Here is a 27,801-nt window from a genome sequence, read left to right as displayed (position 1 = left end):
AAATTCTTCTGGGCTTTTTACTAGTGACCTCTTACCTTAGGTCATTTTGGGGGTATTTTTAGGCTTCAACTAGGGTCCTTCTAGGTCATGTGAAGTGTGTGCCATGACATGCTATGCATTTTACAATAATGAATGTGCTGTTCATGTGAACTAACCTATGCCTTGGTATGGTCTTCAATCTTCCTTGGTCTTCAAACACATAGCTCATTGACTTCACTTTTCGCACCTTGAGTTTGTATTCTTAATGATTTGATGGCTTCAAGTCTTCATCAAATTGACTCTCCAGTTGAGTTTCTACACAACATGATACTTGGAGACAACTCATTAGCTCTTTAAATGTTTATTATGATCAAAACCAACTTGGGAGTGTGGGCATGTCCCCCACACATTCACCCCAAATTTCTGTCGTCTATCCATTGGCATGTCAACTAGTTTGGATGCAAGTTTACAAGTCTCAGATAGAAGATCCGAAGCATATTTCTTCTATGAGTCTATGAGAGACTAATTTGCTTCCTACTCCTATTCAATCCCAAGAAAATACCATAGATCGCCCTAGTCTTTCATCTTATAGTCTACCCAATGCTTTTGATAGCCTTGTTGTAAATATGTCTTAATCTCTGCAATATCAGATTAGGCATCACCAGATATAATAATTCCATCAACATACATAATCAAAACAACCATCTTGGGATCACGACGATGGACAAATTCTGAATGATCAGAATAACACTGAGTGAACCCATATTGAGTAAAAATAGGGCTAAACTTATCCAATCATGCCCCGGGTGACTATTTCAAACCATAAATCACCTTCCACAACTAACGAACTTTACCAACATTTTCCCCCTTAGCAACATACCGAGGAGGTTGCTCAATATAGACCTCCTTAAGCAAATCACCATATAAGAAGGCATTTTTCATGTGCAACTGATATAATGGCTAATCAAATTTCACAACAAAAAAATAAGCACACGAATTGAATTGAGATGAGAAACAAGGGAAAGAGTTTCAAAATAGTCCACACCATAGGGTTGAGTAAACTCTTTAGCCACCAATGTGGTATTTAATCGCACAATAGAGCCATTAGGGTTATACTTAATAGTATGCACCAAATGACACTTCACACAATCCTTACTTGGAGGTAAGTCCACAAGAGTCCATTTCTGACGAGATAGCAGAGCAACTTTTTTCACATCCATTGCCAAATTCCAGACAGAATGAGACCATCTCGGGATAGGTTTTAAGAACAAACATTAGTAAATAAGGATAAAGTAAAACTATGTAAAGAAGATGGAAGATGTGAGATGGAAACTAATTTATGGATATGGTAAGCAACCATAAATTCTTTAGTAATAGAACGAATACCTTTGCGAAGAGTCACTAGTTAAACTGTAGGTGACAAAGAAGATATAGGAGCTCTAGGCACAAAATCAGACCTTGTGGTGGACGTTAGAGAAGTGGGAGGTGGATCAGCCGGTAATGGCTTGAGATGACACTGTTACACCTGAAGTGGTGCTTGCCGAGAGGTGGTTGGAGAGTCATCAAATGGAACCAATGTAGGCATGGGTGAAGGAGCATTCTCAGTGTCCAAAACACGATTCTTAGCAGAAAACTACGGAGTATTTAAAAAAAAATGTAACATCAACACCAATGAACTGTGTCAAGTAACTAGATCATAACGCTGATAAAATTTTTGAGTCCTATAATAACCAAACCTTAGGGAGATAATTTATCAACATGTGGTTGCATGCAAATTGAGGACAAGCAAGTGCACGCAAAAACTCGATGCAGTAAAGAAAACAAAGGTGAGGAAGGAAAACAACAGATAAAGGTGATTGATTATCAAAAACTAAGGAAGGCATACAATTAATAAAATATCATACTAGTTAAAGACTTTGTTCTTGCAGCTGTCAACATAGATTTACACCTCCGAATGCCCCCTCCCTTCCGACGGCCCTAGCCATCGACCCTTGCCCACTCTCTGCCTTGAGCCATCCCCCACCTGCAAACAATCTTCCTGCCTCCTTATCCACTATCCACCTTGCTCCCTCCCCCTCCCCCTCCCCCTGTGAACTCCCAACCTGCCCTTCCTCTTCGCCTTCCTCTCCTGAGTCTCGTCCATGGAATACCATCGTCTCCTCCCCTGCGCCCTCCTCTCTTCCCCTCTCTGCTGGACACTCTCTATTCTTTCACCCCCCAGACTCTCAACTCCACCCCTTTCGCCTTCTGTTTGCTTGGCTTGCTAGCTCCTGAGATTTGCAAATGGAGTAACTATGTGATTGGAAACTTCCTTGGAAGCCGTCCACCTTTCTCCTTTGTTCAGACATCTCTTCAGAAGCAATGGAAGCCCTCTGGTTCTCTCTCCACTTTCATGCTCGACAATGGAATGTTTGTCTTCAATTTCTCTACTACAAGTGATAAATCGACTTCCATTAATGGTGGTCCTTGGTATGTGGGGAAGAAGCCTATATTCCTAAGTCAATGGGATGAGCATACCTCCTTCTGCCATTCAGAGCTAACATCTCTTCCCCTCTGGGTCACCTTCCCCAACCTCCCCCTTTATTTTTGGTGTGCTATTGGTCTTAGTTACATCGGCTCTATTATTGGAAAACCATTATACTTTGACAAACGTACGAAGAAGATGGACAGATTGTCATTTGCTAGAATCTGTGTGGAGGTCGATGCAAACCAGATCCTACCATCCTCAATCACTGTAGAATATGGCGAGGGTCACTCTTTCACTCAATAAGTTAAATATGATTGGGTGCCTCCAACTTACACCCTTTGCAAATGCTTTGGCCACACGACTGCCCACTGCTCTAAACATATCTATCAAGCCCCTCTGTCGCCAGTTGCTCTGCCTTTGTCAACGGCTGAACATTCTTCTGAAGCCCCATTCATTGAGGCCAGATCAATAAAACGTACAAAAAAGGGTTCTGCTCGTTGGCCACTGCTTCTAGATTCTCTTGCTGATATTTCGACTGCTGTGTCTCGCTCTCCTGCTATCTCTGCTTTAACTGACGAGGCTTTACACACCATTCCGATCGCTGGCTTTGTTCCTATTGGTCCCAATCAGTTCTCGATACTTGCGCTTATTGAGGAAACCCCTCTGCTTCCTCGTACTGCCTTCCCCCTCTCCTTCCCCTTCCGTCGCCCCTTCCCTCTGTTTCTGAACCCTTATTTCCCTCTTTAACTTCTTCCTCTTCTACTCGACAGATCGTAACCTATTCTAACCCTCCTTTGGTTCGGTCTGAACCATCCAATTCTTTTACCCCTCTAAACCAGTATATCCCTGTCCAGCTCTTGAATACCTTCTCCAAATTTCTAAAGGACTACCCTCTTTACCCAGACAATTTGTACAACCTGCCTGCCCATGCCAACCTACCTACCCACATATCTTTACCCGACCCTACTCCTTAGCCCAGACTACCACATCTCCCTCGCTTGACACTCTTCTACTGATGTCTCTGCCTCCAGTCTGCAATGCTACTTCTTTGTTGACTGCCACTATTCTTTCGTTCGTCGCCGCTCGATGCCACCGTCGCCGCTCGATGCCACCGTCGCCGCTCGATGCCACCGTCGCCATCTTCGCTGGTCTCTCTGTTGGCCTAACACCACCTTGTAGGCCCCATGCCATTCTAGTCTCCTCTTTGCTGCCGTCGCCATTGCTGTTGCCCAACTCAGCTCTCGCTCATCAGACGCTTCCTCTAGTCTCCACCAATGTTGCTCCCTGTGTCGCTTGAAGTCCCTACTACCACTGCTCCCCTTGTCCACTCTCGAGAGCCCTCTGATTCCCCTTCCGGGAATCCTGTTGTCCATTTAAATGCATTGCTTGCCTCTGAAGGTCATACATCACCGTCTTCTATTGGTGCCCTTCCCATGCACTTGGATGCTCTGGCTTTGGAAGGCCTCTCTGCTCTGTTGTCTCCTCGGGTTCCTCCTCTGGAACTCTCATTAGCCATTGCCATGCCCGTGCCCGTGCCCAACTCTAATGGGCCACTTTCCATATTGGAACCTTTGTCTCCTTCGATTGCCTTGGAAGGCACTTCATCGACCTGCTTCATCAGCTCTTTAGGTTTGGCTACCTCTATCATGCCCTACCTCAAATTTGGCCAATGTATGCGGCACTGGATTCCTGACCCAGTTAGCCTACTATACCCAGGATCACAGATGCAGTAACTTAATTTCATAAATGCCACCAAGATCACAACTACAATTAGAGTACGCTAATAAAATCATATAAATATTACTGGTGATGCACTAAGGTGATAAATTATAGGTACAAGATTCATCATAGACAAACCACAGGTGTAAAATTTACATCTTACATTTTCGTTAGTATATAAATCAAAAGAAATAATTGAAACAGTAGTAAAATCCATCAGCAACCCGGTGTCTCGTAGACACAAGCCTCACAACCGTCGCCGAAGTCTAATTCTGCCTCAACACCGGTTCCACCATCTAAAAATAGTAATCAACGAGGGGAGAGCTTCACAACCCAGTGAGGGGTGTACATGCAAGCACATACAACAAATAATGCAGTGCCAGCTCAAACAATCATATGATGCATATGAATCCATTTATTATATTATTTTCCTATTTCCATTACTAGGTCCATCATCTGGTATAGGTGCTACGCAATGTAGGTGGTATCCCCTCCCCAATACGTCAGGCCCCAGGGATACAAGCACTCTGCATGTGAAAGTCTGCATGTCCCATAATCCTACACATTGGTCACCCCACAAACCTCCAGAGGTAACCACAAACTGCCATGGTCCCGGAATCCTACACATCGGTCACCCGTGCTGTATCCGCCTCTGAGTACAGTACGTTGTACTGCAGATATGGTATTCTCAATAACATACCACCCTTTTTGGGATTAGCTAGTACCTAACCCCCTATTGGCAAGGGGTGTAGAACCAGGGCTTGTGAATCCCAACCATATGCAATCTACATGCATCCATAGCATTCAATCATACATCGGTGGCCATCACTGTAATATCGACCTTTGAGCCCACGGTACCGGATCCTCCCTCCCTCGGCCACACCATGCCTCAGACCGTTGATGTTACAATTATTACCACTCCTCTATATTACTACGCATCCACAAAACCACGGTCACATCAATCTCGATAAAACCATGCCACATATGCAATATATATATATATATATAAAATACAGTCAAAACATGGAATTCAACCACATTACACATGAGCATGCATAAATGAAAATATAGAAACACTCAATAAAAGAAGTCAAACACCCACTCACCTTGTTTTCTGAATCACAGTGTGATAGGATCTCGTGCAATCAATCACGTGTCCTCGCCCGACAAGTTTAGGTTCCTAGTCAAAGGTGTATTATCATGTTAAACATTTATAACACCTACCTACACTTAATATATCTCAATACTGGCTCACTGTTGAGCCAAAAACAACTTCCAAAATCCCATGTACCAACTGCAATTAAGGTCTCTGAAAAGTCCCCAAGCTTCCCCTACCCATAGGGGTAATTTTAGGTAAAAAGGTTAGGGACATAATCCACAAGGGCAAGGTATAACTTAATCCTAATAGGGACTGATCAGTAACACCTAGCATACCTCTATACGGGTTCCATATTGAACTTGCACAAGTCCTCACTAATCCATATACAGACCCTACTTTCCAAGCCTCAATGATGCTCCAAATTGACCCACCTTGTAGGGCCAAATAAAATTACCTAAGGTGTAGCATAACCCACTTGCGTTGTAGCATAACCCACTAGGGAGTAGGGTATCAGCAGAAAAATTAAGGCTGATCAGACCTAAAATCACCCAACCGGCGGGTTGGTTGGGCAGCAACCGGCTGGCTGGTCGAACCTGCCAGTTCCTTCCTTTCTGCAGAATTCGATTCTGCCAGGGGCTGTACTGTACATCAAATCCCTGATTTGGGTTTCATTCCTCAGTCCAGGGTTCTGCTCATGCATACCAGGTCTGAAGATGGGGCTTAGACTTCAATTTGACCCATATTTGGGATCTAATTAGCTAAAACTAGAGTTGATACAGTCAATTCTGCAGAAAATTTCAGAATTTACCCAGATTTTATAATTCTATAGAATTGGGTTATTTCCCTTGAATTAATCACTTAATTGGGGCTGTAATTATTATATTTTAACCACTAATATTATCTGCTACTACCAAATTAGCTCAGCAGCTGAAATCTGGAAAGAGAATCAGATTCAACTCATCCCAAAATTCCAATTCTAAAACAATTAAAATTCTGCCCTTGCTTATTGCCGAGTTTCTGATCTTGTACGGCCTCTATTGGGTTCCAATTTGCATTAGTTAGTCATAAAACCTAAAAGCCCTCTGTCCAAGGGTTTAAAGAGATGGGTTTTTATGCAAATTGAGTCCCAGAACCTTTCCCGAAATTGGGGATTTACTCACTGGGTTCCGGACTCATAGGACTTGATTGCAGTCCCTATAACACTGAAATCCTAAACCCTAACTTGCTACCCTACCATAGTTGTCATGGCGTCGCCTAGGGGTCGCCAAGGCGGCGATTTGGCGTCCTGGCAGAAAAAGAAGTTCATGGCAGTGCTACGATTTATGTGACTCACGAATGGCGGTCGCCATTGGCTGATAGGCGTTGCTATTCCACTGCCATGGACGCCAGGTCAAGCCTGATTCACTAAGCAGTCGATTTTTTGTAAAACGCAGGGTGATTTTGATAGGGCTATATTGATTTTTGATAATTTGATGTTGCTTAATGTTGGTTTTATATGTTATAGAGTATATATTGTAGGTTTGTAGCATGCTAAATAACTTTAAAACATAGGGAAAATAGAAAAGTAGCATACTAAATAACTTTTGAAAATAGGGAAAATAAAAAATGACACATGGACGATTTGACTGCCATGGCAACGTCATAATAGGCGTTTCATCGCCAAATCGATTAGCCACCCCTCCACCGCCTTGGATCGATTTGACGCCGTGACAACTATGTACCCTACTGTACAACCATTAAAGTGCAATTCCTTACCTTAATTCTGTAGACACAGCAGCAGGTACAGCAGCCCATGCACAACCTTTGCTGCTCCACCGATTATCAGTTCACAAATGAAGTGAACAGTAGCAGCTTCCTTCTTTTATAATTCAGTCCAGAGGGTCCTTATGGCCCGTTTGGCTGAATTACTTAAAACACCCCAAAAGTACTTCTAAAAAACTGGTTTTTATAAACTTACAATGAGAACTAATTAAAATTAATTTCTCATTAATGGACCCACCAAATACTAACCTATTAGGTTGGGTTTGGTCAGCATTAGGACCTTTACATAATGGGTAAGTGTGAGGCTCAGTGGTGTAGGAATGTGGCCCCACACAGAAAAAACATTTTCCTGCATTCTGCCAATCGAACCAGCAGGCCGGTTGGAACTTGCCGGTTGTAGCATTTTTGGCCCAATTTTGGTCTACCAACAATCCAGACAATTGAACACTTCGGTCCACTGGGTGTGGGACTAGTCCACATATATATATTTTTTTCCCATTTTTCCTTTTATATTTGGCCTATGGAAACTGCCAAATATTTCCCTTCAAAGCAGTACATACTGACCCATAATAAGATAGCCATCTACCTCAGTGTCAGCCAGGTTCTAACACTGGGACACTCAAGTGCTTCAAAATTCAGGGTGTTACAACATCTTCGGATGGTTGCTCAGTCTTCTACAACCCTTTGTAGTCCCTACCCTTAACTTTGGACTCCACCATCCTCCCTGAATCCCCTTCCTCCATTCCCCCCTCCCCTCGGTTTCCTGTAACACTTCCTCCCCTCCTCTACTTACTGCTGCTCCCAAATCCACCAAAAAGAAACCTGCCTCTGCTATGAGGTCCTCCGCTAGAGCTAAGTCATATCCTTATTCTCCTTCCCCTGTCATTGGGTACAGCCGTAGTCCGTCTTTTATGGCCACTTCATCTAAATCCTTATCCTCTCTCTACTCCCCAAAGCATGTGCGACCCCTCTACCCCCCACCTCCCTATGATCCCCAGGACTGTTGGGAATGTCCAAGGTCTAAATTCCATGGTTAAGCAAGCTGATATCAGGTCCCACATCCGCTCCTCTAAGACTAGCCTCTATTATCTCCTAGAAACCCGTGTTCTAGAAAGATAATGCCAATCGTATTGCCTCCTCCATTGCCCCTCCTGGTCCTTCATTTCGACCTACATCCATAGCTCTAACGGTCGTATTTGGATCCTTTGGAAACCCTCTTCTCTTCACTTATCTGTCCTCTCCTCTGCTCAAGCCATGCATCTCTCTATTTCTCATCCTCTGGCTCTCTCATTTGTTTCCTGTCTGTTATTTATGCTCATAACCTGGCTTCCCTTAGGCTGAGCTTCGCTCCTTTGCACCCTTCATGGTTCTAGCCCTTGGGGGATTGCAGGTGACTTCAATGTCATCCATTTCAGTCACGAGAAGCATGGGGGTAACCCTATGGACACTCAGCCTGACAACTCCTTCAATGACTGTCTTGATAACCTTAACCTTAATGACCTCAGATGGTCGGGGACCAAGTTTTCTTGTCACAATAGGCATTTCTGTATCCTTCGTGTTGCCTGCAAGCTTGATAGGGCCTTTGTCAATGAAGCCTGGCTTGATTCCTTCCATTCCTCTCATGCCTCTTTTGATCTCCCTGGGATCTCTGATCATAGCCCTATCTTTATTCATGTTCTCTCTTTCCGTTCCTTTGGCCCTAAGCCATTTAAGTTCTTTGATATGTGGTCCTCCCACCCCAGTTTCCTCCAAATTGTCTAGGATGCTTGGTGCGCTCCTATTCCCCTCTCCTCTGTGCTTATTTCTCTTACCAGAAAGCTAAAGTATGTTAAAGCAGTTCTAAAAACTTGGAACTCTTTTACCTTTGTAACATCTCCTCCCGTGTCTCTTTTTGCCGTGAAAAGCTTCTCTTTATCCAATCTAGAATTCAAGCTGATCTCCAAAATCCTGAGCTAGTCATGGAGGAACGACTGATCTCCTCCGATCTTTCCCTCCTCCTGGATCTTGAAGAGAGCTTTCTTCGCCAGAAAGCTCGGATCAAGTGGCTTGATCTTGGTGACTCAAATTTTGCCTTCTTTCATCGGTCCCTCAAGGCTAGGCACAATGCCAATGCCATTCCTCTGCTCCTATTTGCCACTGGTGTTGAGCTTTCCTCCCTGATGGATATCAAATCTGAAGCTCTCTCTCATTTCGCTGGCTTGTTTTCCCCGACCGCTCCCCCCTCTTCCCCCCAATCCTCTATAACCTCCTCAATAAATTTGTCCCTGATGATCTCCTCCCCAGTCTCCGCTCCATCGACTCTGAGGATGAAATCATCTTGGCCATTCTCTCCCATAAAATCAACCGCGCTACGGGTCCGGATGGCTTTAGTATGGGTTTCTTCTCTTCTTGTTGGAATTTCATTTGCAAGGATCTTATCCTTGCTGTCCGAAGTTTCTTCCTCTGCCCCAACCAAATTGGTGGAATCAAATCACACCTTTCTTTGTCTCATCCCCAAGAAAGAAGGTGTGGACTCCATAAATGATTTCAGACCTATCTCTCTCTGCAACCTTCTCTAAAAATTCATTGCTAAAATCCTTACTAATAGGATTCAGAAAGTCATTGATTGTCTTGTCAGCCCTAATCAGTTTGCCTTCATTGTTGGAAGTAGCATTATAGATAATACCATTCTCTGCCATGAGATTGTGAGGGGTTTTGATCGCAAATCTCATTCCTTCGCTGCCCTCCTTAAAATTGATATTCATAAGGCCTTTGATACTCTTAGCTGGAATTTTATTTCTAAAGTCCTGCTCCACGTGTCTTTCCCCCCTTCCTTTGTCAATTGGATCCATTGCTGCATATCCTCCCCTAGATTCTTTGTCCTGATCAATGCATCTGATTACCCCTATCCCCAAATGCAAATCTCTTCGTCTTACCCATCTTGCTTTTGCTAATGATATCATGATCTTCTCCAAGGCAGACCTTCTTTCCATTTCCTCCATCATGTCCTCCCTCTACTCCTTTGTATTGCTCTTCGGTCTCATTATCAATCTTCTCAAGTCTAATCTTTTCCTCTCGGGTGTCTCTGATGAGACTCAGGATCTCCTTTAGATCACTGGGTTCTCTCGAGGCTCCTTCCTAGTCAAATACCTTGGGCTCCCTCTCATTTGCTCTAGGCTTTCAGCTCATCACTGCTCTCATTGCTCGACCTTATGAGGAAGAGGCTTCAACTTTGGAAAGCCAAGCTTCTCTCCTATACTGGGCGCCTTAGCCTCATTAGATATGCCCTTCAGTCCATGTACCTCTACTGGTTTGGCATCTATGCCCTCCCTTCTTCCACCATTAAGGCCATAGAAAGGCTTCTTTGCTCCTTCTGTTGGAAGGGATTAGACACCTCCAAATTTCTCCACCCTCTTAGTTGGGACAAGGTCTGCCTTCCTAAATCTGAAGGTGGCTTGGGTATCAGAAAAATCAAAGATGTCAACTCTGTAGGGTTCCTCAAGCACATCTGGAAAATTGTCTAAGCATAGGAGTATTTGGGTTGATTGGATCCATTCTTCCCTGCTTTCCAGCCGCTCTCTGTGGACTGCCCCCATCCCTTCTGACGCCTCCTGGATCTGGAGGAAAATTCTCAGTCTTAGACCTCTGGCCCTTACTGCCATCTCCTTCTCTATTGGTAATGGTCAATTGACTTCTCTTTGGTTCGATCCTTAGCACCCTTCCGGCATTCTTTCCTCCTTGGTCACTCCAAAGTCTATCTATTCCTTGGGTCTTCCCATGTCTGCCCTGTTTTCTCTCTCTCCCCTTTGTGCTGGTCCCCCCTCTTACTGACGCTGGTCCTCCCTTCCCCCCTCCCCCCGGGCACTGGGGAAGGAAAGACAAATGTATCTGGCTCCCCTCTTCCACTGGGACCTTTTCATTTGCTTCTGCTTGGTCCTTTGTCAGATCGTTTGGCTTTGTTGTCTCTTGGCGAAATCTTGTTTGGTTTAAAGGCCACATTCCTCGCTATAGCTTCACGGTCTGGAGATGTCTCTCTAACTGCCTCCCTACTCAATATTTCCTCATTTACCGCCACATCCTTGTCAACCCCTCCTGTTGTCTTTGCCCTCGTGATCTTGAGGACTCTTCTCACCTCTTCTTCTCTTGCTCCTTCTCTTCCTCTGTCTGGAAGAAAGTCCTTTCTAGGTGCTGGCCCTCCCGTAGACCCATTCTCCCCCTTGATAGGGAATCGATCTGGATTGATATGATCTTCGGGGGGTTCCACCATTTGTGATGCCATAGGTAAGCTTGCCTTTTCTGCAACCATTAACGACCTTTGGACGGAGCGTAACATCCGTAGATGGTCATTCAATTTCTGCTCTCTGGACAAGGTTAGGACTACCATCTTCTTTGATGTTACCTCCAAAATCCGCTCCTTCCAACCTAGGCATGTTCCCAGTTCTCTTAAGAATAGTCATATCATTGCCTCCTGGAACCTTCCTATGGGTAACATCCCCCATACTTGATGCTTCCCTCCCCCCCCCCCTATGTTGATGTATCCCTTTGTTCTTTGGCTTGGTAGTAGGCTGTTCGCCTTGCTGCTTTGGGTGTAATTTTGTTTTGATTGTTCTTTTTCCCCTGTGACTGGCTTTTCCTTATTGGCTTAAAGCCTCCCCTCCCCCCACTCCCCTTGTACATTCTTTCTCCCCTTTCGGTATTAATTATTTAATTATCCAAAAAAAATAACAGCTTAAAACGGAAACCAACTAAAAACTTTTGGGAATATTCATATGGATCAATCAGTATCGACCATTCTCCAATAAGTGCTGATTTTTCCTTTCAAGAACCATATTTTGCCAAGGGGTAGAAACACAACTTGTTTGATGAATGATACTATGGTTATGTTAGAAGTCTATCGTGAAAGGAGGAGGAGTCCTACGCAAGTCAGAGGCTCCTCCCTTGGTGTTTTCATTGTCCAACTAGGATTGTCTCAGTTCAACTAGGATTGGTGTCTAAGTTAGAAGTTGGCAAGTCTGTGTTAGTTTTCTATTATGTTTTGGATTCCTATTCCTTGTAGGACTTGTAATAGCTTATTTGAGCTCTATATAAAAAATAGAAGTGGGCAGTCCCAAACACACAATTGGGACTCCCTTGCATAAATCGCAAGACTCTCTCTCTCTATTTATCTCTTCTCTTTTACATCCAATTTCCAATTTTGTTTCTTATTCTGGTCTATATTCTTCTTTTCATACTTGTCTTTCCACTTTGTCTTGTCATCCTGTTCCTAAGTCTGTTGTAGAAGCATTGTCTAGTCTTGGTTGGAGGACAACTATGGAAGAGGAGTTATTGGTTTTGGATAATCATACTTGGGATCTTGTACCAATACCTCCGGGTAAGTTCGCTATTGGTTGTCGATGGGTCTATGCTGCTAAAGTAAACCCCGATGGTTCTCTTGCTGGATTGAAGGCTTGGTTAGTGGTTCCTTCGAGTCGTGCCTATCACAACTCCTTGTGAAAAAGGAAAAAGAAAAAAGAAAAGATAAAAGTTGTTATTTAATTGTTTCCCTATCTCCTGTCAAGCGAAAGAACAAGGGCTACGCATAGGTGTATGGGGTTGATTATCTGGATACTTTTTCTCTTGTGGCCAAGTTGGCTTCTGTTCGTATTTTGATATCTCCTAGTGCATTTTCTCATTTGCTGTTTTATCAACTCGATGTGAAGAATGCTTTTTCTTCATGGCGATTACATGAAGAGTTTTATATGGAGCAACCACTAGGGTTTGTTGCTTAGGGGGAGTCTGGTATGGTGTGCAAACTAAAAAAATCGTTATATGGTTTGAAGCAGTCTCCTCGAGCATGATTTTGCAGGTTCACTGATGCTGTTCGTGAGTTTGGTCTGTCAAGGTGTGAGTGATCATTCAGTATTCTATCGGAAGTCTGGAACAAGAAGGATATTTCTTGTTGTTTATGTTGATGATATTATCATCACTGGAGATGATATTGAAGGGATCCAAAGTCTAAAAGCACATTTACAACAGAAGTTTAGACCAAGGATCTAGGACGATTGAAGTATTTATTGGGTATTGAGGTTGCTTAGTCAAGAAAAGTTATTTCTCTTTCTCAGAGAAAATATGTTTTGGATTTGCTGATAGAGACTGGAATGTTAGGGTCCAAGCCTTCGGATACTCCTATGGATCCAAATGTGAAGCTTACAGTTGAAAGTGGTGACTTGTTAGATGATCCTGCGAAGTATCGAAGATTGGTGGGAAAGCTTAATTGTCTGATAGTGACTAGGCCTAATATTGCCTTTCCTGTCAGTGTTGTGAGTCAGTTCCTTTCGTCTCCACGAACATCTCATTGGGATGCTGTTATTCATATTCTACGATATCTCAAGAAGGCTTCAGGTCATGGTTTGCTTTACTCTGATCATGGACATGGTCGCATTGAGAGATTCTGTGATGCTGATTGAGCTGGATCTCCTGTTGATAGGCGATCAACTACTGGGTATTGTACATTTGTTGGAGGTAATCTTGTGTCTTGGAAGAGCAAGAAGCAGACTATTGTGGCTAGGTCTAGTGTAGAGTCTGAGTATCGTGCCATGACTTATGTCACCTGTGAGTTGATGTGGATAAAGCAGTTGTTGACAGAACTTGGGTTTGAATGCATTTCTTCTATGCAGTTGTGGTGTGATAACCAAGTTGTGATTTATATTGCGTCTAATCCAGTGTTCCATAAGAGGACAAAACATATTGAGGTTGACTGTCACTTTGTTTGGGAGAAGCTACAACAAGGAGTTTTTTTTACAAGTCTTGTTCGCACAGGATAACAACTTGCCGATGTTTTCACTAAATCTTTGGGGAGTGGTAGAGTGGACTATATTTGTAACAAGCTGAGCATGATTAACATCTATGTTCCAGCTTGAGGGGGAGTGTTAGGTATCTTGAAAGGAGGAGGAGTCTTGCGCAAGTCGCAGGCTCCTCCCTTGGTGTTTTCCTAGTCCAACTAGGATTGTCCTAGTTCAACTAGGATTGGTGTCTAAGTTAGAAGTGAGTAAGTCTGTTAGTTTTCTATTATGTTTTGGATTCCTATTCCTAGTAGGACTTGTAATAGCTGATTTGAGTTCTATATGAAGAATAGAAATGGGCAACCCCAAACATACAATTGGGGCTCCCTTGCATTAATCACAGGACTCTCTCTCTTCTCTCTCTCTCTCTCTCTATATATATATATATATTTCTGTCTTCTATTGTACAGGTCAGAACAGGAAAGATGATATTTCATGTTTATTATATTTAGAAGCATTATCAGATAAAGTTTCTTTTCAGAGAAGCATCAAACTAAGGAAGCATAGATAACTTGGAAGTTATCTTTCAATAGATAACAACCATGTCGAACAAGAATTGACTATCCACAAAAGTAATAAACCTAACCTATTTTTGACTCACATGGACTTGAATGCACTAAGGAAAATAAATACGGACTCTTAGACACAATATGAGGAGGAAAATACAAACAATGATGCTTCCCAAATTCACACACTTCACATGCAAGGAAAGAACCAGACTTGCAACTAGGGATTTAGGGTTTCATTACATAATAAGGCAGCATAGGTGGCTGCACACCACAAACGAAGGAAGCCCTAAGATGACTTTCAAAAGGAATGATGTAGCACGCAGCCATGCACTGATGAGCTTGCTTTGATACCATGAAACAATTTTAGAAACAAAAAAGAAGAGAGAGAATAGAATGAGGAGATGTTCTGCAAGCCAAATAGAAAGAGGTTCGCGATTTTGGGTAATTCCAAACCGTGAGTCCTCAGAGTATACATGTTGAGTTAATAAGGAACTTGAGTCATTAAATTAAAACCCTTAACTCATGTAAATGCCCAATTACCCTTATAACGAAACTAACACAATAACACCATTGTCGACATTCCTAACACTATATCACATAATTAGCTTGTTTCCCTCATGTAAATAAATGGTTGAAGGTATTCCTTTAAAGCCAGCAATTCTATACTGGAAGCATTTGCAAGTTATTGCCCTATCATTTTTTGTTGATCTTTAATGATATTGTTTTGTGACTTGCCAATTTAACATGGTAGAATTGGGGTTAAATCTGCTAGAGAGTTATGTCCATAGTTGTCACAGAGTCTAGGTGATCCAAGACGTTGGAGGGGACTTGAAACCAAGGTAAGACCAACAATGTGCATGCCTAGGCGATCATGGAAACACTTGTTGTCAATGAGTCTGGACGCCAAGGTAGTCACCTAGGTGATGTCTTGCCAACTATGGCTATGTCATCTAATTAATCAGTTTTCTGACATTTCCTTGGTGAGGGTATTGACTTGTTGATTTAGTTACATTAGACTTGATCTTGTATGGATGGCTAAACGAAAGTCTAGGTGTTGGAGACATCCATCCCCCTCCTAGGTTGGTTTTGATGATAACAAACAAATGTATCATCAAACCATGTCTGGCTCTTAGTCTTTTGTATTAGACTATTATAGCCAAACTCACCTCCAGTCTTAAGCACTCAGGGTATCAAGACCTCAAAGTATCAAGACTTGAATAGTTGCCAAGTAATCATGAAGAAAGAAGATCTCTGAAGATCATAAGAAAGAAGACAAGACAATAAGACCTTAGTCTATTGTAATCATGCACACATCACAGGTACTTCACTGCATAAGCATTCATGGACATTAGCACAAACACACCCTCGTCATCTTTGAATGACTGTAGGAGGTGCCTAAGTACTATTTTAGACTAAAATGTCTCGGTCACAAGTTCACATTTAGTTTATTGGCTAATTAAAGTTCAAAGAACAGTGCATGTCAAATCTGGGTCCATTCTGGGTCCAATTGGATGGAACATCTGGTCGACCGGACAATTCACAAATCTGACAAACCATGAGTCATCGAAAGCATCCGGATCGAACCGGAAGGAACCGGTCGACATGACTTTAATCGGATTGTCTAGAAGCCCTTCTAATGGCTAATTCAATGGCTCTATTTCTACAACGACTATTTTTGGCGGTTGATCGAAAGAGCCAAAAATTGTTCGTTAGAGAGAGACTAATTGCCTAATTAAGGCCCCTAATTACTCCTATAAATACCCTCACTATGGCTCATTAAAATGCAATCAATACTACTGATCTAAGAGCAATCGTTAGAGCATTAAAGTGAAGGAAAGCATTTATTCTTTGAGTTCAAGTTCTACTACTTGTGCACACCTTCCAAGAAGAAATCAAGACTCTATCCATATGCATTCTCTACCTTAGCATTTGTTTGCAAATTATAAGAAGACGAAGGTAGTGAATTATTCATACCATTGCATACTCATTTCACGCATCACACGAGGTAATATTTTACCAACTTACTTTTTATTTCTATTGAACTTGTTTTTTACACTAGTTCTAGATTGCACTTAGACTTGTTTAAGAGCCCTCTCTTCCTGTAAAGAGATAATTTTTTATGAATTCTTTTATCCTTAAAAGATTTTGTAAAGGTGTTTCCTCCCACCTATTATACTGAAAGGGAAGGACTAGCGGAATACTTCTCAAAGGGATCTTGTGAGGAGTGGATTAGACTCAGTTGAGTCAAACCATTATAAATCTATGTATCTCCTGTGATTGTCTTTGCTGTTTACTTCCGCATTTTATTTTATAATCACGTAATTGAGACTTAAATCTAAAAAAGTTTAAATTCCACTAGAGATAACCTATTCACCCTCTCTTGGTTATCCAACATCTAGAATGCCCACAAGAGGAAGGTGGCACTCCAATATGCTGAAATTATGCTTTTTGCTAGTTATGTTATAGGTTGGGCCTTTTATTTTCTTTCATTGTAATGGATCTAACTTCTAGCCTATGAAGTGGGGGTAAAGTTAGCACACAGGTTCCTTCTGTGGAAAGGATGGGATACATCGAGGTTCCTTCGTCCATGCAGATGGAGCACTGTCTGCCTTCCTAAATCTGAAGGAGGCCTCAGCCTTAGGAGAATCAAAGACATGAATGAGGCAGGCATCCTCAAGCTTCTCTGGAGAATTGTCTCCAAGCAAAATAGCATTTGGGTCTCCTGGGTCTACTCCTACCTCTTGAAGTCCAACTCCGATTGGACTACTAACCTGGGCCATGGCTCTTCCTGGGTTTGGAGAGGCATTCTCCGTCTCAGACCGCTAGCGTAGGAGGCCATTTCCTATCCCATTAGGAATGGAGCCTCCACCTCCCTCTGGCTGGATCCTTGGCATCCCTCTGGGATCTTGCTCCATCTGCTTAGTCCAAGAACTATTTACTCCTCAAGGTTGGATAGATTTTCTTCTGTCTCCTCCATCCTTCTTAACGAGAGGTGGGCTCCCCCCCCCTTCCCTCTCTGAACAACATCTGGTCCTCTCTCCCTACCTTCCCCTCTAGGCACAGAGATAGGGAGGATTCCATTCTCTGGAACCCCTCTCACACCAAGCTGTTCAATTTCTCCTCTGCCTGGAACCTTTGTTAGGATTAAGGCCCATCCTATTCTTTGGAGCAATGTCCTTTGGTTTAAAGGCCACATCTCCCGCCACAACTTCACAGCCTGGCAGACCCTCTCCAACTGCCTTCCTACGCAGTCTTTTCTCATCCGGCGTCACATTAATGTCCCCTCCTCTTGTTGTCTCTGTTGGAGAGGAACAGAAGATATCGATTATCTGTTCTTCTCCTGCCCTTTCTCCTCCACCATCTAGAAAAAAGTGCATTCTCATTGTTGGCCCGCTCCTAGAAGAGTCCTCCGTCTCAAAAGAGAGTGGATTTGGATTGGTATGACATTCCATGGCCCCTCCATTTGGGATGTTATCGGCAAGCTCGCCTTTTGTGCCACTATCAATCACCTTTGGATGGAGAGAAACTTCTGCAGATGGACGTCCAACTCTTGCACTTTCGACGGGATTTGGAAAACCATCTCGTTCGAGGTCTCCTCCAAGATTGCAATCCTGCCTCTCCGCACTGTCCCGGGCTCCCCCCTAAAACAGGCATATCATAGATTCCTGGAACCTCCTAGCTTCCATTATCCCCCCTCCATAGTTGTCACGGCTTCAAATCGATCCAAGGCGGTGGAGGGGTGGCTAATCGATTTGACGATGAATCGCCCATTATGGCGTTGCCATGGCGGTCAAATCACCCATGGTCATTTTTTATTTTTCCTATTTTCTAAAGTTATTTAGTATGCTACTTTTTTATTTCTCCTATTTTCTAAAGTTATTTAGCATGCTACAAGCCTACAATATATACCGTATAACATATAAAACCAACAATAAGCAACATCAAATCATCAAAAATCAACATAGCCCTATCAAAATCACCTTGCATTTTACAAAAAAACGACCGCTTAGTGAATCAGGCGCGGCCTGGCGTCTATGGCGGTGCCATGGCTTCGCCTATCAGCCAATGGCTACCGCCATTTGTGAGTCACATAAATCATAGCATTGCCATGAACTTCTTTTTCCGCTAGAACACCAAATCGCAGCTTTGGCGACGCCATGACAACTATGCCCCCCTTCCCCCTTGAGGGGTTGTTTCCCTTGGGATTTTGTCCCCCCTTTTGTTTGGGCTTCTCCCTTGGCTGGTTTTAAGCCTTCCCCCACCCCCCCCCCCCCTCCTTCCCTTGTATATTTTCTTCTCTTGGGTTTATATATATTTATTCATCCAAAAAGGAAAAAAAAAGTTAGCACACAGGATTTGAGTTGATTAGGATGTAAAGAGTTTTGTTTTGAGTCTATTTACTTTAAGTCAGTATAAGCAATTGATTAGAAAGTCCTTTTATGAGTCAGTTTAGGAAATTTAAAAGGTTATATATATACCAATATCAATTGGACCTGTTTTTATTATAGAATTTTGAGTTTCTTCTCAGGTGTGATCTTTCCTCCCTCTTATCTTCTACACTTATGCTATTCAATTCTTCATACTCCTGATTATTACTTCTACAAATCTGTGTCCCCTAGTTTCCTTCCAAGTTTCAGGTTGCCATTAACTAGAACATCAGTTTTTGAATTGAATATTGTTATTACTCTGCCATACTCTGATTTCAGTTTTTTTATTCTGTACTGTTTGTCAGTTCTAGTTTCGTCGCTGTTTTCAAAACCTTAAAACACATTGATTTTCCAGTGTCCTTCAAGTCTACTTATTACAAATCTCTCTCTCTCTCTCTCTCTCTCTCTCTCTCTCTCTCTCAGTTTAGGTTTCTGGTTTTGATTTCAGGTTACTGTTTAAGGTTCAGACTTCTGTTAATTACTAAATTTGTTCATTACTTGGTTACTGTTTGAACCCTTAAAGATTGCTGGATAGAATTTTGTTAGTCTGAATTTCTCAATTATAGTTGGATTCTTTCATAACTTGAAATCTATCCATCAAACTTAAATCATCGTTTGCAGTCCTCTCCTACTAATTTACCATTGGATCAGATTTTGCTGCGATTTGATTAGTTTTTGGTTAGATGTCAATTTTCCTCAAATGTGGTTTTATTCCTTACCGTGATCCTGTCGTAAGCTGATCTTCCCCGGGATCTCACTGGTTTGGGATTAGCACTGCATAACACGTGGATCCAGAAACTATTCTATGTGCTCCAATTGTATGCTATGCATGTGATTTGAGGATGTTGGACATGTGGATGTTTAACCTAGATATAAATTGATTAATGGCCATTATTTAACTCCTTCAATTTTTACAGGTTTGTTCTGTTAGTGACAAAGAAGAGTTGGATAGTTTTGTCGCATCTCCAAAAGTAAAAGTCTATGACTATGGTCCTGTTGTGAATGGATTTTTGAGCACATCTTGTGTTCAAAGACTTGAGGAGATAAAAGGACAGGTACTTTTTTATAGAATTTGTCTTTTACCTTGGATTTTCTTTTCCTCCATCGGCTTTTACACATTGCTATTTCTATTGTGTTAAAAGCAGTGTCTGTCAATGCTGAGCATGAAGGCTGATGATCGTAGCCGCCTCCAAAACAGTAAGAGGTCGCTAGGGAAGATGCATAATAATCTGATTTTCTGTTTGGAAAATCTTGGTCTTTGGGGAACAAAGCAAGTGAGTCTGTAGTTCTTCTACTTAATGATGCTTATGTTATGAAGTCTTCATTTTTAGCATTTGTTTCTTTTGAATTGAAAGGCATTGTTGATGTTTAGAACTTTGTTCTCCTGTTTGCTTTTCTCCTCCTGTTGCTATATTTACGGTCTAGTTCTTCATATGTATGCTTCTTGTTCTCTTATTATGGTTTCCAAATGATTATCCAAGTGCTTTCTAAATGTTATAAACTTTCTTATTGTGGTCCTACAGTGCACCAACTTTGAGTGTTTTAACAGATTAATTGTCATGTAAATGGAGATACCTAGTTTCGACCTGTACATCATACTCATAAGTAGTGCTCCGTATGTGGCAGATGATATATTCCTTGTGACACTTTTTGAAATGTAAGAGTTTTGTTGTAACACCTTTTATTAAATATAAATTGTCAATTTTGGGAGGGAATTTTGGTGGAAAATTGGTATCCACAAGCTGGAGAACAAAGTGCTTGTGATCCTGTGTTCTGGTATGGTATACCTTTTCATCCTTTTTAGTGGAGAATGAAATGCCTATGTTCCCATGTTCAAGTATTAGGTGTTAATGGTTCCGAATTGATTGTTCATACTCAGTGTCTGTTCATTGGACCTGATCATCTTGTCTTAGAGTCATTTCTGTAGTAAATCTTTGTGTTCAGGCTAACACAGCATGCTTGCAGTTTCTCTAAGTTTTTGTTTTGTATGAGTCTGTTTTATGAATTGATTAAGGTGGGTTAAAAACTTAAAATGCTCTTAGACTGGGAAAGAATGATGCAGTACTCATCTTAATCTCTCAATGTTCATCAATTAAAATTCTTCATTTCTCAAAGATTTGATAGTAGTTCCATGAGCAATCCTTTATGGGATTGGATTTGTTTGATAGTGGAAATGCCATAAAGTGCGAACCAAATCGATGGTACGAAAACCAAAATCAGAATAAGAAAAAGATATTGTGGGAAGCTTTGACTGTGTTGATAGTAGCATCCTATGGACAGTGGATACAGCTTTTCCTTGCCTTGTGGTGGGTTTGTATCTTGATGTCACTCAAATCCTTGTTATATTGGCTTGGAAACTTGGTAGCCTCTGAACCTGAGCCACCAGTACGGGGGAACAAACTAGTTATAGTATTTTCTGGTGTTATTTGGGAGATGGCACAAAGTGTAGGTGTCTTCTGTCATGGCCATATTTTTTGCACAACATGAAAGCTGCAGGTAAGTGCATCGAAGCACATCCTTTGGCCTTACAAGGCATTGCTGATATTATTGAGAAGTGTATGGGGGTGATTCCTGTGGTAAAGTTCGATGGCTCTTCTTGTTAATAGTCCAATATTACTTTTTAGGGAGTTTTCTGTCTATTTAGGTGCCACGTGCCTAAGTAAAATGGCTTTTCCATAATAGTAGGAAGCCAACTTCCACTGATCTGTTCCTTCCCTCAATTGGTTTAGTTGTCAAAGTTATGTTGATTCATTCTATTCTCTAGTTACCCATCTTTTTTTTTTTTTTTTTTTCTCATTTATTTCTAGTAACAACAAAAACGATTTGTGAGCACTAGCATGTCATAACTTCCACAATTTGTAACTATGAGGAAACAACGTATGTTTAACAGCATTAACCACAGTCGACTTTCGCTTTCCGGGCTTTCCCTATCCTGCCTATACTGGACCATGACCTGATTGTTTTTTGTCGCTAACCAGTGGGATCTTATCATATGTGCAATGGTTGTGGATAGTCTCACCAAGTGATGGGTACTTTTATCTTTGGCTGAGTGATTTTCCTTACATATATGAGTTTGTGTGTATCCTCTTTTTGTCCTTTTTTCATGCTTATTTCCTATTTTAATTTGTTGGAAGGCTATCCGGATATTCTTAGATGGTGATAATTCTGAGAGAAATGAATTGATGGGAACAGAAGCTGGTTCTAGTGAGAACCTTTTAGCAGATCAATATTTAGCTACGGCTGCCTCAGTCCTGGACTCTGATTTAATGGAAGGTATGATTTTGTCTGTATAAGCTTCCAGTTGGATCATCTATCATCCCTCCCCTGAAAATTATTTTTGTGGTCATTGAGTCGCTAAAGGCTGCTCTAAATTTATTCTGGGCATAACTATTAATATTAATACTGGCCTGATACATCAGAGCAAATGTTAGGAATTCCATTTTTTCCTTCAGATTAATTATATGCGTAGGACAATAATATTTAAGATCTTGCTAGACCAGCTAGTCAAATAAGGTTTAGCCATTGAAATGCAATTGGGCACCATCTTCCTGGTTTTCTGGCTTGATTCCCATTCTATGGAAAACTGGGCCAGTTGATCATAGACAGGAGGTAGACCTTTACCACTTCATTTTTTTCTTGTTTTAAGGCCTAGACACAATCTGTATGTAAGTCACATATCACTTGTATTTCCACTAATAACATTTGCATTGATTTTGTTTAGGTGGTGTTGGATCTGATTTATCTGCTCTGGTGGATTTAAAGGAACCATTTTTCTCAAAGAAGCTGTTGACTCTTGTTGACATTTTGTCCAATTTTAGGTTAGTTTGATATTTTCACTGTGAGATACATCATGCATAAGGGAGTTGATTTAATAATGCATTTTGGGGAATCTGATAGTTTTTCTTTTAAATACCGACTGTGGTACCATGTGACAAAATGTGGAGTTAACATGCTATTTCTGCCTGATATTTATATATTTGGTTTGAGACCATGCATGAACAACGGTGGTTTGTACCAAAATGCCTTGCAGTTTAGAACAGAATGAATGGCTTAGGCTCTGGTAATTTTAGTTATAGAATATAAAAGAAGTACAATTAGTGAAGTTGTGATACAAAAAGGGAAAGTTCTATTCAAATTGGAACTCTTAACATAAGAGGAGGATTATGGTGCCTTAAACGTAGAAACAAATAAGGCCTAATTGTCTGCTTGATTCTTGTGCCTTAAACATAGAAACAAGTATGGGGCGGTGAATGTTGGGCAGTAAAGAAATGTCATATAGAGAAGTTATGTGTAGCCGAGATGAGGATGTTCAGTTGGATGTGTGGCAAAACTAGGAAGGATGACGTGAGGAATGAGCATATTAGAGTTGATTTGGGAGTTGTCCCGATCAATGACAAACTCCGTGAAAGTCGTTTGAAATGGTATGGCCATATTCAAAAGAGGCATGAGGACACCCTAGTAAGGTGGAGTGATATGATTCAGATTGAGGAGCTAAAAGTGTTAGAGGAAGGCCTAAAATGACCTTAGGTGAAGTGCTGAGGAGGATATGCATAGTCTCGGTCTGGTCCCAAGAATGATGACCTTGGATAAAACTTATTGGAGAGCAAGGATCCATGTAGCCGATCCCATTTAGTTGTGATTCTCGTGACTTGTTGGGCTGTGCCTTTTTCCTCCTACTCATCTTTCTTTTCTCATTTCTCATCTTTTCATCTCTTCCTTTCCCCTTTTTTTGTTTAGATGTTTTTCCTACTTTGTTTTGTATGGATCCATGTGGCCAACCCCGTTAAGTTGCGATAAGGCTGAGTTTTTTGTTGTTGTTGTCTGCATGATTTCCTACTCCATCCATTTGTCTTGTGTGAGGAGTAGAAATTCCATTCTTCTCTCTCCCCCTTAAGCGAAGGTGGGAATGACCATGAACACCAAGCTTGGACCAGAGATATAGAAATGAAACATGAGCAAGAGCTTTGATAAAAATATCAGCAAGCTGAAGTGTAGCGGGAATGAATTGAGTAATAAGAGATAGAGAGCAGCCACCTTATCATGAACAAAATGGTATCAAGTTCAACATATGCTTGGTTCAAGCAGGATTAGTATTAAAGAAAGTGCACTCAAATTATCACAAAGCAGAATAAAAGCATGATGAAGAGTCATGACTAAGTCTCGAAGGAAGTATACAGAATGAGAGCATGATGAATAGTCATGACTAAGTCCCGAAGTAAGTATTCCAAGTTAATTCAGTGGCACCAACAGCCAAGGAATGGTATCAGCCCCAGCCCAATCATTAGTGTAGCCTTCTTTCCTTAGATGGATGTTCCTGACATACAATTGTCCTTTCTATGGGGTGGACTTCAGATATTTGAGAATGTAGTATACAACTTGACACCCAAGAATGTGGCAAGTGTGCCGAACCCGCTTGGGAGATCAGTGAAGTGTCCCCACTAAGAATAAGGCAGGTACCAGGGGGTTTGGGAGATCGGTGAGGGTGTGCAAGCTCTAGTCCCACATCGCTTAGGAGGAGGTTGTTGGGCTAGTTAATAACCTCTAGCCTCCTTAATATGGAATAATGCGTTTTAAAGCCTTGAGATCCATGGGCCAAAGAAAACAATATTGTGCCAACGTTAATGGGGCTGGGGCGTTACAGGTGTGACACCCAAAAATACAGTAAGTGTACTGAACCTGCTTGGGAGATTGGTGAAGTGTCCTTACTAAGAATACAAGTACCAAGGGGTTTAGGAGATCGGTGAGGGTGTGTAAACTTTACTCCCACATCGCTTAGGGTGAGGTTGTTGGGTTAGTTAATAACCTCTAGCCTCCTTAACATGGCACAATGCGTTTTAAAGCCTCGTGGCCCATAGGCCAAAGAGGACAATATTATGCCATGGTTAATGCGGCCAGGGCATTACAGGTGGTATTAGAGTGGAGCCCAACAACATGTGAGGCCACAAAGGGGGCGTTTTGCCTAAAGTAGGGGAGAATGTGACGCCCAAGGATACAAGTGTACTGAATCCATCTGTGAGATTGGTGAGGTGTCCCCACCATGAATGTAGTAAGTACTAGGGGGTTTGGAAGATCGGTGAGGGTGTGCAGACTTTAGTCCTACATTGCCTAGGGGGAGATTGCTGGGTTAGTTGATAACCTCTGGCCTCCTTAGCATGGTACAACACATTTTAAAGCCTTGAGGCCCATGGGCCAAAGAGGATAGTATTGTACCAACATTAATGGGGTCGAGGCATTACAACAACATCCAAGTGCCCACTTTTAGGCTCATACGTGTAGTGGCTCACCACTTCCACTGCACTGAGCGAGTCAAAGGTGGATGGATGTGCTTCCCCACTAGACTCTATTATTTCCTTTCATTAACTAAGGAAGGTCCACAGTCTTCTCCTAGCTTGTGATTATGCTTAATATGAGAACTTACAGTTTTACAACCCAACATCCCTGTTTCTTTCAACAGGTTGAACACAAACTTTGTCTGACGTATTTATTCCCTTCTTGGACTTTAATTCCCAAAAATTCTTCAAGGGTCCTAGATCTTTAATTTCAAACTATTGGGCTAAGTAGGTCTTCATCCTAACAATCTCATCCCTGCCATCTTTTTTTTTTTTTTTAAGTGAATAAGTAATCGCATTTAAAGAGGAGAATATACAAGGAAAGAGGGGAAGGGAGCCACAAGGGACAATACCTCAGTGGAGGTCGCTACAATAAAGGTTAGAGCCCAACTAGTTTAATGGATACATCAGTGGGGCCAATATAGTGGAGGGGAGGCCCTAGGAGACAACAATGAGTCCGTTCCTTGGGGTATCTCAAACATGGCAACGATAAAGACTATCAATCTTGGAGCTGACCTCAAAGTAGATGGCTTTCCAAATCTTATCGAATGATCTAGAGTAGGAAGTCCATTTATGAAGATTGCACTCCATTTAAATATGGGTAATCATGGCCCTATCATCTTTAGTCACCACAATGTCATCAATATAGACAATTAAGGTTATAATGGTGCCATCACCTCGCTTCGTAAATAAGGTGTTAGCTTGATGCTAGGAATTCCCATTCTTAAGAGTAGCCTGCTTGAACCTCTCAAACTAAGCCTTTGGGAACTGTTTGAGACCATATAGTGGCTTCTTGAGGAGACACACTTTCCCTTTAGTTGAAGGGAACTTGAAGCAGGGTAAGTTTGCATGTACACTTCCTCTTCTAAGTCACCATGAAGGCATTCTTGACATCTAATTGAAACAATGGCCAATTCCTATATGCCACTGATGATAGGAGAACACTTATAGAATTTTGCTTAGCTGGTCCACACGAGCAAATGTCTCTTAATACTTAATCCCATATGCCTGACTATACCCTTTTGCCACCAACCTTGCCTTGTACCTCTCAGCAACACCATCTGATCGGTATTTGATTGTGTAGACCCACCTGCATCCAATTGGAACTCACCCCTTGGGAAGATGAAGATCCACTAGGTTTTTAGTATAGTTCTTCTCAATTGTCATCTTTTCCTTAGACATTGATTTAGTGACATTCTTAGGAATAGAAATAGAGGAAAGGGCAACAGTGAAACCAACACTTGTAGGAGAGAGCATCATTGGAACAAACTGGGCTATATGATAATTGCAAACTCTCTTTCCCTTTCTAATAGTATTAGTAATGTCTTAAAAGGAAGAGATGGAATGTTACTCTATTGTGGAAGGTGGATCTCAAGATGTGGATCCGAAGAGGACTCTTGGAAGGTCTTCTATCCCCTTATTTTTTACATAAGAAACTCCTTCTCATACTAGAACCACCACCTAAATGATCACTAATATCAACAACATCCACCTCTTTATGTAAACAATAAAGAGTCCTCTTTGGATCCAAATGTCAACAACAATAGAGTCCTCTTTGGATCCACATGTCAACAATAGTAGAGTCCTCTTTGTTTCCCAATGTCAACATCATCCATCTGTTTATGTTTCCCAATGTCAAGCATAGAAGGAGGAATAGTTAAGGGGGCAAGTAAGGGAATGACTTTAGCATCCTTGTCACTCCCACTATTCTCCCCCTAAAGAGGATGCAGATGAAAAGGAAGAAAGGCACATATTCAAGGAATGTGACATCTTTAGAGAGAAGTCGCCTTCGAGTAAAAGGATGGTAGTACTTGTAGCCTTCGGTGGAGGAAGAACACCCAAGATAGAGGCATTTAAGAGCCTTGGGATCAAGTTTAGTTTGAGAGGATTTATTATCATGGATATAACAAACACACCCGAACACCTTGGGGGGAACAGAGAAATTAGAAACATGAGGATGCAAGGTTTCCAAAGGAATTTTGGAACCAAGAAGTTTTGCAAGCATGCGGTTGATTAAAAAAGCAGCGGTAAGAAGAGCATCAGATTAAAATGTTTTAGGAAAATGCATGCCAAATAAAAGCCTACTAGTGTCTTCCAACAAATGACGATTTTTCCTCTCAGCTACTCTATTCTGTTGGGGAGTGTCAACGCAAACTAGCTGATGAATAATGTCATTATTAATGAAATTGTTTTACCCACCACCACACATGATACCCCTTATCAGGATGAACAAATTTAATTTTGGTAAAAACTAAGTATAGACAATTTGATAAAAATTTAAAGGTATCATAAACATCACTTTTATGTTTGATCAGAATAGTCCCAGTAGTACAGGAATAATCATCAACAAATGAAACAAAGTAGCGATTTCCAGATAAATAGGTAGTAGGAGACGGTCCCTAAACATCAATTTGCATAATATGATAAGGAACGATAGTTTTATTACAATGATAGGGATAAAAAGAACGACAATGTTTGAAAAAAATACATGGTTCATAATGAAAGACATGGGAAGGATAAAAATAAGAAAATAAATGACTTAACTATTTGCTCATAATAACAAAAGAAGCGACGACGATAATACCAAAGCATCACAAAATCCATAGAAATGTTGTCACTACATCCACACATAAGATTTGAGTTGTGAGAAAAAATGTTGGTTGACGTTTGTTACTGCCGAAATTCCCTATGAGCTAATCCTGCACAAGCAC

At 41.5% G+C, this 27,801-nt stretch overlaps 1 protein-coding gene across 1 annotated transcript in view; it reads left to right on the top strand.

Moving 5' to 3' along the window:
- The window catches only part of LOC122071630 (endoribonuclease Dicer homolog 4), a 130,743-nt gene that overhangs the window by 39,278 nt on the left and 63,664 nt on the right, over nt 1-27,801 (top strand). Inside the window, exons 7-10 of the mRNA XM_042636010.1 lie at nt 19,679-19,816; nt 19,907-20,035; nt 21,896-22,034; nt 22,483-22,579. Of these exons, the coding sequence (XP_042491944.1) occupies nt 19,679-19,816; nt 19,907-20,035; nt 21,896-22,034; nt 22,483-22,579 (503 nt within the window). The remainder of the gene's footprint in view (nt 1-19,678; nt 19,817-19,906; nt 20,036-21,895; nt 22,035-22,482; nt 22,580-27,801) is intronic.

The sequence above is a fragment of the Macadamia integrifolia genome, unplaced genomic scaffold (assembly GCF_013358625.1).
Source record: "Macadamia integrifolia cultivar HAES 741 unplaced genomic scaffold, SCU_Mint_v3 scaffold_38A, whole genome shotgun sequence".
NCBI classification, from domain to species: domain Eukaryota; kingdom Viridiplantae; phylum Streptophyta; class Magnoliopsida; order Proteales; family Proteaceae; genus Macadamia; species Macadamia integrifolia.
The sequence above is the reverse complement of the archived record's forward strand: the minus strand, read 5'-3'. Positions and strand labels throughout refer to the sequence as shown.